The 16,489-nt window shown below is 37.0% G+C and overlaps 1 protein-coding gene across 2 annotated transcripts; it reads right to left on the reverse strand.

The window, feature by feature from the left end:
* Window positions 1-7,516: 7,516 nt before the first annotated feature.
* LOC116263437 (membrane-associated progesterone-binding protein 4) lies at window positions 7,517-13,232 on the reverse strand. 2 transcript variants are annotated; one of them, XM_031643217.2, is made up of 8 exons: window positions 13,025-13,232; window positions 12,264-12,340; window positions 12,087-12,110; window positions 11,807-11,844; window positions 10,270-10,313; window positions 9,717-9,763; window positions 8,502-8,676; window positions 7,517-8,003 (listed from the first exon to the last, which is right to left on the reverse strand). In XM_031643217.2, the coding sequence occupies exons 1-8, from the start codon at window positions 13,130-13,132 to the stop codon at window positions 7,836-7,838; spliced, it is 681 nt and encodes a 226-aa protein (XP_031499077.1). In that variant the 5' UTR covers window positions 13,133-13,232; the 3' UTR covers window positions 7,517-7,835. The 2 variants fall into 2 exon arrangements, with proteins under 2 accessions (XP_031499077.1, XP_031499070.1); XM_031643210.2 differs by having other exon boundaries at window positions 12,083-12,154.
* Window positions 13,233-16,489: the final 3,257 nt, after the last annotated feature.

The raw sequence follows: 16,489 nt of genomic DNA on the forward strand, positions 1-16,489 counted from the left end.
GCAATTAAAATAAATGGTTGATAGGTTGTCATGGTTAAGTAGCAGATATTGCATGTGGGAGCATATTCTTGACATATAGCAATGAATGAACATAGATTTTGTTTGGGATTATTATTGACAATCTTATGCATCTCACGCAAGAGAGAGAGACGCTTATAACTTAAGGAGCACTCAAGAGATGAGATGTGAATGATGTGTGATCGTCTCATTGTGGACACAAAAGATTAGATGAAACCCGTAGAACCAGCAAAAAGCAGTCCCGTGAGACCTGGAAACTACTCAAGGGTGTTGATGAAGCAACATTCCCACCATCAAGTTAAAAATGTCAATCAAACATAATTGAAATAAATTACTGACTGATGACACGACCAATGCATGGCCAACTCGATGCATCGTTATAATGGTTAGTTTTAGGAGGTTATGTGTGAGACAAAAGTATTGACTATGAAGAAACTAAGATAGAAAAGATACGATGAACCTCGTACAACAAGTGGAGGAAGTAGTCCCGTGAGACCTAAGAACTGCATAAGGATCTTGATGTGGCAATGTCCCCACCATAAAGTTGAAAATGTCAATTATGTGCAATTAAAATAAATGGCCTCTGGTGGTCATGGGAATGTAGTGTATGTTGCATGTGGGCGCACATTCTTGACAAATAGTGATGCACAAGCATATAATTTGTTTGGGATTATTATTGACAATCTTGTGCATCTCACCTCATCGTCTTGGCAAGAGAGAATGACACTTATGACTTAATGGTTTTTGAAGGTTGAGATGTAAATGACATGGCATCATCTCATTATTAGCAGAAAAGAATGGATAAAATTGGAGATTATTTTGAGCAGATATTGGCATGCATTCAAACATTTGGACTCTTATGACACCGCACTTTTACAAGCATGGTAAAAAAGATGTACAAATGGTGCAAGTATTTACTAGGTTGGGTAATGACGCTTAATCCAACATGTACAATCCCGACTAGCATGATCACCCCAACATTTCATGCAAAAATGTAGAACTTGTTGTCTTTGTTCCTTTGCTAGAAACATTAAAGAATTATAACAGCATAGGTTCTCGTAAACACAACTAATGCATGGCGGCATGGTCAACTAGATGCATCGATATAATGTTCAGTTTTAGGTAGTTATGTGTGAGACAAGGGATGACAATGAAAAGTAGACAATACTAGAAAAGTGGGAGTAGCTGAGTACATGGTGAGAATGGTTTACATATTCGACTAGTTAAGGTGTATTTTTCCCTACACAAATATCAAGCAGCTTCCTACATTTGAGACCAGGTGGGGGAGCTGCTCAATTTTTAGTGGCAAAAAATGCTACTCTTTGTTTATGAAAAAAGTCATGAAGACCTTTATCGTCTTCATGATGAATTTTGTCTTGAAATACGATATAAAGTGCATATCAACAATTATGGTGATGATGCCCTTAAGATATGTTTGTTCCTTTTCAACAAAAGATAAGAAAAAACACGGGTTGAAATTGTTGGGCGTTTTTAAAATAAGTAAATGAGGGGAGATGCAAAAAGAGTTTTTGGAAAAAGGATTTCTATGTAGGTAAATTGAAATAGGATAAAATGGCTATGATGGAGCCCGTTCAACAACGACCAAAGCAGACTTCTGACACCTGAGAACTGTTTATGGATCTTGATAAAGCAACATCCCCACCATTAAAAATGGTAATTAAGTGGTATTAAAACAATAGGCCAATTGGTTGTCATACACAAGTAGTGGATGCTGCATGTGGGAGCACATTCATAATGAAAAGCTATAAAAAAAATTATACTTTATTTGGAACTATTTTTTATGTCTCATCATCTTGGGAAGAAAGAATGACATATGTAACTTCAAGGGCATTCAAGAGGTAAAAGTTAAATTTGGTGTAATCGTCTCATTATGGGCACAAAAGGCTGGGGATGAGAAGTAAAGGAGGTGTAATCATCCCATTGAAGTTGAAAGATCTCGTGTTGAACCTATAGAATCTAGCTAACAATTTTATCCTTAAGAGTATGTGTCCCACAATGAATCGCACGTTTGTTTTGCTATAGTGTGGTAAGCTAGGGTAACTGTGATATGTTTGAATATTGTTCATAATCCAATACATGACAATACTATTATTCTCTCGCCATGCTGCATATTTTCCAATCTTCTCCTTGGGTTTAGATTTTGAAAGAATATTCTCTTTGATGCCCTATCAATGACATCATAAGACTTCTTGACCACCTTTCATTGTTGTTGTTGCTGTCAAGTTTGATAGACGACCCATATGAGAAAGGATTAGCAAATGCCTTATACTCAACCACATGATCAAATGTGGACTCACTCTTGTGACCCTTTTCCTCAGCCATGGCAGTTAAAAAAATTTTTAGTCGCCAAAACAATATTCAGCAGCTAGGGATGCATGACCAAGAAATTCTAACAATCAACAACCATCAGGTAACTCCAACAATTAACATCCACACAAACTTCAAGCAATAATCAGTTGTGAAGATCCAATCATTGATCAAATAGGATCTAGGCAACAAAATCAAATCTGGTTCTGTCTTTAACGCAGATAAACACCATGATCTAACTATTATATCCAAGTGACACAACTAGCAGTATCATAAATCCAATGATAGGATCACCACAATCAGCAAACAAGAACTCAGATTAGACGTCAGCTGCAACAACTAACAGAAATCCTCTATACCTGACATCTATTTCATGTAGAAAATTTCATATCTGAAAAAAACTGAATTAACATCGTCAACAACATGTGAGGGCTGCACTAGACGACTTATGAACAACCCACCCAATTTGGACTGTGTTTGAAAGACCTCAGATCTTCCATGGCTTAGAAACCTTTTTGCAGCTCACCAATTGTGATCCATGACCATTGACATCAACAACACGAACTAGAGAAGTCTACTCACTGCTCCATAACAGTCAGCAGCGATCAGATCCCTGATCTTCAACCAATGGCTACCTCCTTGCAGCAATCAGGCGTGTACCAAGAAAAAAAGAAAGTAGCGAAGAGAGTAGCGAAGAGAGTAGTGGAATTGCCTTATGATTTCACTAGGAAAAGCATAGTAGGGGTAGGCATATCTGCTGCAAATTGTGGCAATATATTGCTTACATCAAGGAAATGTCTTAGTTTCTGCTAGGAGTTCTTTGGGAATAGCACCTGTTAACTATAGATAAACTATTTTTACCTTTACTAGTAACGTGTGGGTGGAAGTCTTCAGTTGAGTTCATGTGGAGAAATCTCAAATATCCTCTCTCCATGGTCATTGATGGTACATTTCTGCAGGCCGCAGTGACAGGTACATATGCAATAGATGGTGGTGATCTTATACTTTTCTACTGTGAATAACTTTTGCAAATGTTTGGGCTTTTTGGACACTTGTTTAACATTTTATGTTGTTGCAGGACAATACTCAAGATGGCATTGACTGGATGAGGGTTGATTTGAAGATGATGAAGATTGTGTAAGCTTGACATTTCTAGGGCAAGGAAATAACAAGTTAACTATTTTCTTCCATTCTCACGATGTTGTCTGTGCCAATGTGCCATGTTTAGTATACTATTAAGACAATTATTATGCCTGCCTGTGCACCAAATGAGGGGAGAGGTGCTTAAAAGGAGTTCTTAATAAATCATTTTGATTATCTAGGTAACTGCCCTTACCATAGTACAATTTGAAGATTGCTTTGAGATGCATAAAAGAAAAGAAAGAACATAGTATTTGTGTTAACAGTTAAGCAAAGTAAAACATGTTCACATTTAATAATTATTTTATTTATCAGGTGCCCTTACCATATAATCAACACAATGTGAAGATTAGGTAAAGTGCATAAAAGAACAGAAAAATTGCCATATAATCAACACGATGTGAAAATTACTTAAAGTGCATAAACAAGTGCAAAAAACAAAGCTTCGATGTCAACTGAAGTAAAAGATGCTCATATTTAATATGTTATGATAAAGGTGTCCTTGTCATATGTAAATTAAGTTGTAAATTATAGCTCAAAGAAGAGACCCATTTTTTCCTGAAGCGGTCTTTTATTTCCAATTTCAAGGATCTAAATAGATGCTGCAAAAAAACCTGCACTTCCTCAAGCTTTTTTTTTTGTTCCTTTTTTTTACCCTTTTTCCTTTTAAATAAATACTTAGTTTAGTGTTTACCTTCTTGAGTTTTTGATATCTTGGTCTTGTCTGTAGTTCTTGACAGACATAATAAGGACGTCATGTGTTAATTCATGTTTTATTTATTTGAATCTTACATGATTTTCCACAGGTTTGAACCCATATGTAATAGGTGGATTCAGTGGACTGTGTTCATTTATGGGTCTTATTGCAACCCTTTTATCTGTAGGACTGGTCAAGTGCCCTGGCATTGTAAAGGTCTGAGTAAACCACCTTCTACAGGCTACTACAGCCATAGATCTTGGCTTCTATTTTTATATTTGCTTGTTGTCAATGAATAGACTTATATGGCAATTATGAAATGCACCATCACTTTGAGCATATCAGGGAGGTGCAGCAGGTCTGCTTTTCCAGGCTGTGCTTCTTATTGTTACAGTTTAGCCGAGAGATAGGATACCAGGTCTTTGAGAATAATAAAAGAAAAGAGATGGCTTAACTAGCCAACTGGAAGTAGATTAATAATGGGAGAAGGCTGCTGAATTACTTGTTGTTGTACATCGTACTTTTGGCTGGACTTGAGGTCAACTACTCTTGTGGTCCAGTTTTTTGGCTTTGATCTTATTGGCAGTTACTGGCCTACTCTATCTGACCGCTCTGGGAGGACTAAATGTTGATCAGCCTCGAAATCTTGCAAAAAGTGTTACCGCACAAAAAGAACTGAAAGAAAGGTTCTTCCCAGGTTATTCTTGCCCTTGTCTGTAGAACTGTAGATATTATAACAGAAGCTTTGGCATTTTAATGTTCATAGCATTATCCAAAGGCATCATTTATATAAAATGGCTCAGATAAATGTCCTAATTTTCTCCTGCCAGCATTTGCCTAAGTTTCATCACATAACTGTCATTTTTTCTAAAGATGCAGGTGGCCATGGTAGTTGGTCTCGCTTTTATTCGTTACTTCTTGTTCCTTCTACTCTTACCACTTGAGATTTAATTGAGGTTTTATGACTATATTACCTATTTGAAACACCATATCTGCGAGCCACTTTATTTTATGAACTTAGGAGCAGTAGAGCACATTTATTCTACATGATGCGAAATATTGAGCATCAACAAATGATTGTTCTTATGTTGAAAGTGTATCAGCTTACTTTATACATCGGATGTGCTGCTAATGGTTGAAATGGCTGATATTAACAAACTAATAAGTAATAGACATAAGCGAAATCTGAACCGGGCAGGTTATTTCGTTGGTGCCCTGTTGAACTTGAGCGTTTTGTACCTTTTGCTGCGCTGGACGAGCGTGTGTCAGGGTGATGAACATTTTACAGCTTCATGGAGCCGTTGTAGCTTCAGAATTTCTTTTTTCCTTGTTCTGTTAATTGTGGCTCTCCCACTATATCGAATGCTATATAAATGGGTTGTTTTTGTGAAGATTTTCAGGTTCGAGACTCACAAAGCTGGATTTGGAAGCAGAAAGGTTCCTACTTTTGAATATATTCCTTTCTTCCACATCATTGTGAAACAGCTTTCTGGATAGAAGGAAATTTTCTCTCACTGCAAAGGCACCTGTGATGCCTGTAACTACTTTCTAGTCCTGCTTATTCGTAGACCAGTCCTCTAACCCTGAACATTCCAGTGTCATCATCATTTGGTACCGCTGCAATGCCTAGTCATGCTTCTCCATTAAACGAATGTTTTACCATAACAATTAGACCCTTGAAGTTCTAAGTTCTAACTTGGTATATATTCAATTTCGATAGTTCAAAAGTTGTTTTGACTAAATCAACTTTATATATCACATTTGCAAAGTTATATTTATGAAAAAATTAACAAAATAAATAGTCCGTAGTGAGATTGATCCTAACAGGTCTACAAACTTGGTATATTGTATTGATAAATTCAAATAAATGAAGTTGGTTTCCAGGAAAATTGGTCAAATTCCGTCAGTTTCTCAGGTTATGTCAAAAAAGTGGACATCACGGGGGAAATTTTTCTGTCAAATCTGAACAAAAAGAACGTGGACTTCCGGGTCGCTGTCGCACTCGGTTCTATTTAAATGTATTTTTTTTTATTAACTCAAGAGAATTTAAATCAATTTTTGCATCTGCTGGTGTGAAGTCCAGTTTGATGGTATTTCTTTCTTTGGATAATGTTGTTGCTTTATTACTCGTAAGTTGTAACCAACTTGGTGGTCTCATTTCTTTATCATTTTCAGATTTATAATTTTACATTTGTATCCACACACATAGAGATATATATATATATATATATATATATATATATATATATATATATAAAGAAACCAGATAAATTGTTTAAAAGCGACTAAAATCGAAAATGAGAAATCTCAAGATTCACCTGCAGTCTCGTTTCATCTAGAACAACAAAATAAATACGTTTTCGGTTGGACACTGGATAATATCGATCAACTTTTTACTAACAAAGCTTCCAAGTTACAGGACATGTTTAAGTTTTCCAACTTCTGTACCATTACCATACAATATCGTCCGATCAGCAGGAATATGCGTGGCTATACCCATGCTTGGCTTGGAGAAGTCTCGGTCTGCCTAGTTCTCCTAATCAGTAGTATAGTGGTCTGTTCCAGTGAGGCTGTTGAGATTTTAGATGCTGGAGGCCTGACTGTCAAGCTGGGAGTCTAGGTCCACAAGCAAACCGTTCAAAGTGATTGTTAACAAACTAAGCATGACCTTAAAATAACCTGTACATGAATCAGATTATATCAGATTCAACCAATCTGAATACCCATTTGTAGCCAATGTAACCATTTCTCGTTGTCAGAACTGATTTCTATCCGGAGGCAGTGAGTGAAATCAGAAGTTTTCTGAGTTGAACACAGCATTTCTGGAGATGCCTAATGCTTGGTTTCAAAGTTTCAGTCTCCAATATCGGTTTGGCTCATGCATGGCACTTCCTGGTTTGGCTTCTATACTCCAGGATCAATTTTTCGGGATTTAATATATGCTCTGCGAGGTCGTCCGGGTGATTCAGACTACAACGTTCCCACAGTACAAATCTGTAGGCCTTTTATTTTGTTCAAATTCAAAATGCCCTAGTGACAAATAGCAAATCTGCTCAAAGTAACTCACGTTGGAAGCCATAGACATTCTTATCTGTGCATGTCTGTGTGTGAAAGAGGAGAGAGAGAGAGAGAGAGAGTATGATCTCACTTTGTGCATCTTTTCTTTTTTAATCCATAACTGTCTTGCAATTAGAGATTCTCCGCAAATTGTGCAAATAGAAAAAGCGTTAGGCATATTGGTCCATCGACCACTCACCAACTTGGTCCCTCCACCAATTGTAGCAAAACCTTTTATACAATGCAAAAGTTTACAATACCCATGACACAGTGGCATTACTTCAGAAGGTTCCAAGTCAATCTCATTATGCTCCAGTGTACAACAGACATCACGGGATGTAACTATCCCCAAGTAAACCCCATCGGCCATCACATCAAAAAAATCCGTAACATATAGCAGCTCCTTAAAGAAATTTCACAAATAAGTTCTTTAACACATCGGGTTGAATCAAGTTTGCATTAGCTAGTTAGGCTAATTTCTTTGGTTCCAAAGTCAAATAAACCAACTTTAGACCCTGTGCTACTGATTGAACATGTCAAGTATGGAAGGACGACTCCACGTAAAAAGTGTCCAGCAACTCTCAAGACTCGGTATTCATACTACACAGACCTTTGATGACGGGTCACATCCTGCATAAACCTCCAACCCTGGCTGGTCAAGCTCATCTTCCTTGAAGCATGCACACCTCTGACTTATTTTTCCTGTTAAGGCAATATCTCCAGGCCTTTGAACTAATCTTGGATAGCCATCATCACACCAAACCTGAACAAAAGACATCCACAACACAAACAAGTTCAAAGGTATACTTTGCAATATCGCCTCCACAAGGAGAATGTGAAATACTAGTGTCAGGTTTAACGGATTTGCACACCAAATCTTGGTAAACCACAGGAAAGGACATGACAAAACCACCCAGTACCAGCTGGCAAGATGATTGATGAGCTTGGGCTTTTAAGGACTGCTTTGTAACCAGTCGTGCTTCTACTTGAAAGGATAAAAGCGAGCCTTGGTTTGAAATAAATTCTTTAAGAGAAAAATGGCACAGATGGATTCCCGACTGTATCATCATTTTCAATATACCAGAAACAGACTACAGAAAAAGTGGCCTTTGATGTGAAGAAAGAAGTGCAGATGGAGTTACTTGGTCCAGTGATTAACACAAAACCACATGCCCCTCCCCCTCAGATCAAGTTATTAATTGCAACACGTGTTGTGTGTGTGTGGGGAGGGGGGAGAGAGAGAGAGAGAGAGAGAGATGACCTGCCCTCCATCTTCCTGGCTCCATCTAGAATTGCAATTTGGTCTCTTAGCTTCTTCAATCTTCTGTTTTTCTAAAAGTTGGGCACCTCTAGCAGCCTTCGCTTCAACTCCTTTTAGCAGTTGGGTTGGGGTTCCCTGATTGTTGTAGTATCGGCCAATAAGTTTACCTACATATCTATTAGAACAATGAATTTGACCATGGGCTCTCTTAGCCTTTAGCTGAAAAAACTTGCCATACTTGGTAAACCTCATGTCATGCTTGGTACAAATAAAAGAACACAGCCAATGCATGCCAAGAAATACTGTACACAGAATACTGCAGCAGATGCATTTTCCTAGCATAAACATAATTGCACACCCTAACACAGGGAAAACACATAATAAAATGGTCAAAGATTGTGAATCAAATCTACCGGTCAAACTATTTGCCAGAAAAACCCTACCGATGTACTAAACCTCTAGATAGAGATTCCAACTTATTGATCAATGGCCTAATTTATATTTTATAGTCAGGTTATTTTGTTGATAAAGAAAACAAATTTGAAACTTTCTGGAATAGAAGGTTGACACATAGTGCAAGCATTACATGTATGAAGTTTGTTTTTCTACCTTCAGGTTCCAATACCACTAAGTCCCACAATGCATGCATTGACCACAATATGGGTGGGTGGCAATACACTAATAACAAAGACAACATACAAAGGCACGTGTACAAAGTTCTATAACTAATTTATACTAGAATATGAAAAGAAAAGTGCCACTAAACCAGTAAATTAACAACTTTAGATCAGCAAATTGAAAAAAGAATCTAACAAATAAGTCAATTCAGTCTCCACTTTTCATCATTGACCCCAAGGAGGTCTATACAGGAGCTGAACCAGATTTACCCACAGTAAACTAACAGTTTTCCACTTCGGTATTCTAAATAAATTAATATTGTTATATTACTTCACATAATCTGATGATTCATATCAACAGCATGCATTTCTATTTATTGCATGTCCAGATAACACGTTTCAGCAACTTTTCTTTGCCTTCAAAGAAGGGCTGTTTTCCAGTCCAAAATACTTAAGAGTCTATGTGAGTGCATTCTACAGTTCACACAAAAAAACTAAACCACAAAAAGACAAGTTGACTACAAAATATACAATAAGTCACCAATTCCTAAGAGGAATTCTAATAGGTATTTGAACCTCAACCTGTAAAGGCACTCACTTGTATCTTTTGAAGTAAAAATCTCGCCAATCAACTACACTTTTGATCTACAAGGGAAACAGAGATGAATAGAGCTTGTCAGTAAAGATGAAACAGAAAATAAGGAAGCCAACTAGGCTTTGTAATCTCAACCATCAGAATGGTTACTAAATCAACCATAAAGCGACGCAATCAGTTTGACAAGAACTGACTGCATTAATTTGATAATAAATAAGATGGACAAAAACATGTAGGGCCCTAGGTGGTGGCCCTCCAAAAAGCCTATGCAGCATTTAGGTGGGCCAAAAACAGTACGTGAAAGGAAAAAAACAAGGAAGAAGAGGGAGAAGGAGAAGAAAAGCAATAAGAAAAAGGGAGAAGGAGAAGAAAAGCAATAAGAAAAAGGGAAAAAGCAGAAGAAAAACAATGAAAGAGGTGAGTATAAGAAAATAGGAGAGGAAAATGTAGAATTTTTTAAAAAAAAAAAACTTAGGCACCTAGGTGGCCCAGCCTAGTCGACAAGGTGGACAGCTAGGCACACTTTTGACTACTAAAAGGAAGAGCCGAGAATTACCTCCGAGATAGACAAACCACGCAAAGAGTCTGTTAAACCATCATCTAAGTTGCAAAACAGTTACCAAGATGCAGTATAAGAGCCAGATTTACATGTAATAAGGAAACAAGATAAAAATTAACCAAGAAAAATTGAAGCCTAAAATATTACATCAACAAGAAGACAAGAACGAGAAAATCTTTTAGTGCAACAGTAAGGTATTCATCTTGTATGTTACATGACATGAGCAGAAGACTAATTTTGACTTATTAACTGTTTGGGCCTTTTATCCTTAGTTTACAATTATAGAAAAGGCAATTACTAGCATGTATGAGCATACACACTACACAGGGTGCATGCATTTAAAAATGAATCCGTAAGAAGGAGCCTAAGGTGCTTAATGAGTATGCTTATGATAGTTAGGAGCAAATGGAAAAATTTAAAAATTTTCTTTGCAATAATAGTTTTTGCTTTCAAAGTCAATTGTGATTTTGTCTTTCTATGCATTTATTCTTGATCTACTTATTGTAGACAGTTAGATACTTCCTACGCACTTATCCTAGTTCCTTATTTATTTCACAGTCCAGTATTTTGAAAATCTTGGTTTTTCTGCATAATTTTTCTAATTTTAAATTTATTCTTCAATGTTTAAGCACATCCTACATGAGTTCTAGTATGATAAACTCATTTTATTAGATGTCTTTCTAAAAAATGCACAAAAAAATAACTTTAGCTTCTGATATAGTTATTGAGTGCTATATAGAGGTAGAGACATAGTTCTCAAGGCATTTTCAAATGAACAATATTTTCCTTATAATCACAACTTTGTGCACTTATAATGAGATTCTGGATCCCTTCAGGTGGAAAACTGATTCCTTGGGAACTCCAATCATAGAAGTGTGACAACCACCTGTACTCTTTTTAGTTGAAAATCAAAGACTTAAACATGTAATTTTCGAAAAGGTCAAAAAAGTTCACTAGAAACAGTTCAATGCACGGATATGTTGAAAATTTTGAACCAATTTCCATCTCGCTTGCTTGCCTCTAGTTCCTACACCATTTCTTGCTTACACTCATAATATAACAACCATGATTTACCATTTTGACACAGGAACCTCAGATATTGACTATATAATCGTTATTAAGTCCATCCCAATGACAAATTTATGCACAATTTTTTTGTCCATTATATCAGCATTTGGTATAGATCTTATATTAACATCTTTTATAAGACAATTAAGAGGATAGAAGGTATGATTTGGACAAATATGAGATTAATTGGACTTGTGCCATCTATTCTCATTCAGTTCAGCAAATAAAAGGTCTAGCTTATCATGAAGCTTCAATCTTAAAAATAAGGTTAGCAAGTCAATAACTCTATATTTGTTCTTGCATTTTAAGACATGCATCATCCAAGGCCATTAAACATGCTCAATGATTGCAAATTTAGTACACAAAGACGACATATGTAGGGTACAAGACAATAGCAAGAATAGGTACATTGTTTTTATTTTTGAACAAAGCATAAGGTTCTAAGAGCAGGATGCATAAGTTTTACCTGTAAAATTTCCAGAAACAAAGGCACGCGACGCATCTCTGTAGGGGAAAAAGGTTTCATAAGAACTTGAAACTTTAAGAAGTAAATTAAGAATCAGCCAACAGAGAAAACTTTTGCCCGTGTAGGCAACAAAGCGAATATGAATCCTTGAAACCAACGTCCAATACTCCGCATCTATAACAGAATTTTTTATACTCACTCATATAGGCATTAAAACATCAATCTGCATGAAATATGTCAAACTAAGTGCCATCTGAGCTTGTATTTGAGGTTAACCTGCCTGCAAAGTGATGGTAACCTCCACCTACGCCATAATGAGTTCTACCTTCAGTTACGTCAAACACAGAGCTGTAATAAAAATCTCAAAATCAATCAAACCAACGAAGCCAAAAGAACCAGCTTAATAATATCAAATTCTACAATCCAAGTTGATCTTCAAAGAAACACAGAACAGTACCCAAGGATTCCTAGAAGAATTGGCAACTTATCATCTGCCCCATTGTATCTAGCCAGCTCTTCTACAGTCCACAGCTTCTGGAAACATGTATTTGAAAAGTGAAACTCAAACAATTGGTTCAAGCAATTTAGAAAATTAAGAATTAAGATCAACACAAACGCCAAATGTCTACCATTACCACGAGAAAGAAGTAGCACGAACAACTCACAAAATCTGTGTTTTCCTTAAAAAACCGTCTTACCTACCACCATGGGAATGGAAATCAAACTGGAGGGTTTTCCGCTCACGAAAAGGAGCACTCCCCTGCCCGGATAGACCGTTCGTTTCAGGCCACTTTCACAGGAAAATGCAAGTCGGGCACTGCCTTTCCCATGACGGATGACACAAGAAGCAAAAGGAGGGCCTCCTTTTCCTCGGCAACTCATTCTCCTCCATTTAATATTATACAAATCACTGTTCCGCAAAATTCTTTAGATTCACAAAGATTACTGCCTCGGGTCACTTAGATTCTACAGCACACTTATTCAATTAACAGTCAACTATATCTAACCATTCTCTACAGAACCACCAGCCGGACACATGCTGGAGCCCTCCTTCCCCAATCGACAGGCAGTAAAGAAGTAAACAGCAGAGCTCTTACTAAAGAGTCAAATCCCTTCGACGGACCAAATTTTTTGCGAAGGAAAAAAAAAATGCCGAACATCTACTGAGAAACTTATATTCATCCACGAAAAAATGGCAAAAGATAGGAATGGACTAACCACTCGTCCGAACGGGTTCAGCGACGACCGGAGGAGAAGAACGGCGAGGAGAGCCACCGGGATCGAAGAAACAACCAGGAAGCGAGGAATCGACGGCTTGAACAACATTGCCTGAGGGATCGTAGGGCCTGCCCCCCGGAGACTGCGATGATGAAGGAAGAAGAGAGAGAAGCTTGAGATGAAGGAAGTAGTCCCTCAACAAAGAGAAAGAGCGGTTCTGCAGCCGTGTGCTTCAGTTTCTGTACTGGATCGGATCACGTACTTGGCGCTCCAACCGTGATTGGAAATGAACCGGGATTTTCTTTTCTTGGATCTTTTGTTCTATTGTGGAAGATTGGAGGTTTTACTGCTTAGATTGTTTTACATGTTCGCTTGTTTTTAGACCGTAATTTTGGATTTGAATGAGGGTTCAGATCCAATTTTGATGCACCAGGGTTCTCTTTTGGATTTTGGATTTTCTGATGTCTTGGGAAAGAGGAGTATTCAAATGCTTAAAATTGAACAGAATATTTGCTTTCTGGATTGCACTTTTAGATTTCAAACGAAGTCCAATTCTGATTTTGATATGTGGTGCAATTGGCGTTTCTTGATGCGAGGATTTTATGTTTAAACCAATCCACAATATTAGCTTTATGGATTGCAATTTTAGATTTGAATGAAATATCTAGATCCAATTTTTTTATGTAGCAGAATTTTACATTTTGTATATATGTAAGAAAACATAGCAGTTTGCATGCAATCATAGCATAATGTGAGGGATCGCATCATAGATCTTAAGATCTGCAATAAGATATTCGTATCAAAAAATTAATCCAAATCCACTATCATGAATTTCTTTCCTATATATGTAGAAGGCAGGCACAAAACCCATTCATTCTAAATATCGTGTCAATGTAGGTTTTTTTAATTACCAAATAAAAAACTTATAAATCTGAATTCAAGACTTGTAATCAATTTATGCAAACCTTTCTCCAAGCATATCAATCACTCATTGAGGTCGGAGGTGTTGAGTATCCATGATTTTAAGGGGTGTTTGATTGCCCAAACATAAAATCCTTAGGATTTGAGATTCGTGGACTTAAGATCATACTCTTCCACATCTGTTCTTAAATCAGACATCTTTTTAGAGCAAACCATTCACACATTTGAAACGCGAAATGTGTGTCACGTTCTAATCCTAAGTGGCCTTGGATTTAGTCTACCATGTTTGATCTTCTTATTGGATTCGACAGACAACAAACTCAGATTTCACTTGGGCCCAATCCGGCCCGACCCAAGTATGGGTCAACCCAGCCCTGGCCCGACCCAGTCCAATTTTAATAAAAGAAAATTAAAATATTTATTTGTTGTATATAAATATAAGACAAAGTGTATTAAAATATACTAAAATATTAATGGTAATATGTTTTACCGAACCAAGTTGGGTCCAGACCAATGCAGGCCCAGGATCACGCTTAGCCTGGCCCAATGTCGGCCCAGGCTCAAGCCTAGTCAGATTTATTGTCAGGCTCATCCATGCCCAATGTCGGCCCGGGCCAGTTCCTGTCTCCACCCAATGTCGGCCGGCCAAGGCCCGATCCCGGCCCCACCCAATGTTACCCCAAGCCCATACCCTATCTGATTCATTGTTGGGCCCGAGCCATTCTGAACCCATTTTTACCGACTGGGCTCCAGCTGGGTGCCCAACCTTATTTTTTCATTTAAAAGATTTCCCCAGTGAAGGAATTGGAATGGGTTTGCATGGTTAAACAGAAACTTATATCTGCTTTTCTTGCATGTGAAAACAAATTCCATCCAAACAGGTCACTGAAAGTCCTAGACCCAGGAATTTGGGAACGCCTTTTAGTCCAATGGCCATCCAGACATGCCTCAAACACCCCAAAACGACTTGTGGGGATACCTTTGCCATGCGCTTTGCATGCTTCATCTTGTTTAGCATATTATGCAGCCAACAAATATATGTCTCCGATTTTTTGCAGTTAAACATGCCAACTACCACCGAGGGTCCGAAATCGTGTTTGAATGTAACAGATTCTTTAAATATGTAGAAATCTCTTATCTATAATCATATAATCACGAGTGTGAAGCTGTGTGGGCAACTGCTCACATGGCCAGCATGGGCCCCAGCACCCCCCGTAATTTTTTAATTTACATTTAAATTAAAAAAATATTTATCCTATATAAAAAAAATTGAAAAGCTATATTTTGACTGCTGTCAAAATTTTGAAACTATAATTTAGCTCCCTTCATGAAAAAAATGTAAACTAACGGCGTGTTTGAATGTAAACTAACTTTGAACGTAATTGAAAGAACTGATCTAAGATTTGAGCTCGATGTACCCTAACTTGGCTACTTTAATTTCTCTTTCATGTGATGAGATCGACATTAATATGGCAGTTAGCCCCTTATTTTCAACATGATATTGATATCATGTAAAGTAAAGTTCTGACAATGACATAAACTTTATCATAAATTGGTCAAAGTTTATATCACGCATTTGGTTGACAAAGTTACCTCTTGGGTAAGATTTCTTATATTCTTTCAAATCACCGACCTCATGAAAATCAAAGAGATAATAGATTTAGTGGCTCTCTTGCACTAAAGTTGGGAAGAGGATAATACGCGACTAAAGTAGCGTTCATATGACATGCTTTTAAAAAAAGGGTTTTGTGAAAGCAGTTTTTTTTTTTAAAAAAAAAGGTTTTTAATCAGTTTTAAAACCCAGGTCTATATGTTCGGATAATATGACCAAAACATTTTTTCTAAAAATGACATGGGAGTGCTAAATTAATCACTCCCTTTTCAAAAGCAAAACCCATATTTTATACCATCCAAATGCGTCTCAAATGTTTTAAAAGTAAAGCCATTTTTTACTTTAAAAATTAGTTTATGGGTGTCATCCAAACGCTAAGATAAATGAAAACGGTGGTTCATATTAATTTAATAACTGGTACCAAAATTAATCAAAAGTTGATTTCCTTATTCTTGTTTCGTGCTTTTTATTCTAGAGCTTCTCTAGGTATTCTTATTATCTGGCACAGCATCCGGTTACAAACCAGATGGTGGTCAAGAAAATTGTTGGAATTCTTAAAAAAAAAAAGTAAATATTTAAATATAAAGGGGAAGAAAAAGATGGTGGTCGAGACAATAGTTGATTTTTTTTAAAAAAATATATATATTTTTCAGTTAAAATGTAATTATACAATGAGAAAAGAAAGCGTGATATGGCTCCATATTTATTGGCCGACACGCCTAGAAGAATGCAATTTCATGCGACACCGACGACACCGACGGCATTGGTTGAAGGAAACGGGAAAGAAAATAGGAAGAACGGTTTCTTGGAAGTTAATGTCGCAAACGTTGATACCCGAGTCGGTTTATTCTTTTTATAACGTTGACTCAGTCAGGCTGTATCGGCTGATGCATTTTGACCCGATTCATTGTTCTTTTCAAATCTTATTACTG

Source organism: Nymphaea colorata, chromosome 1 (genome assembly GCF_008831285.2).
Source record: "Nymphaea colorata isolate Beijing-Zhang1983 chromosome 1, ASM883128v2, whole genome shotgun sequence".
NCBI lineage: Eukaryota > Viridiplantae > Streptophyta > Magnoliopsida > Nymphaeales > Nymphaeaceae > Nymphaea > Nymphaea colorata.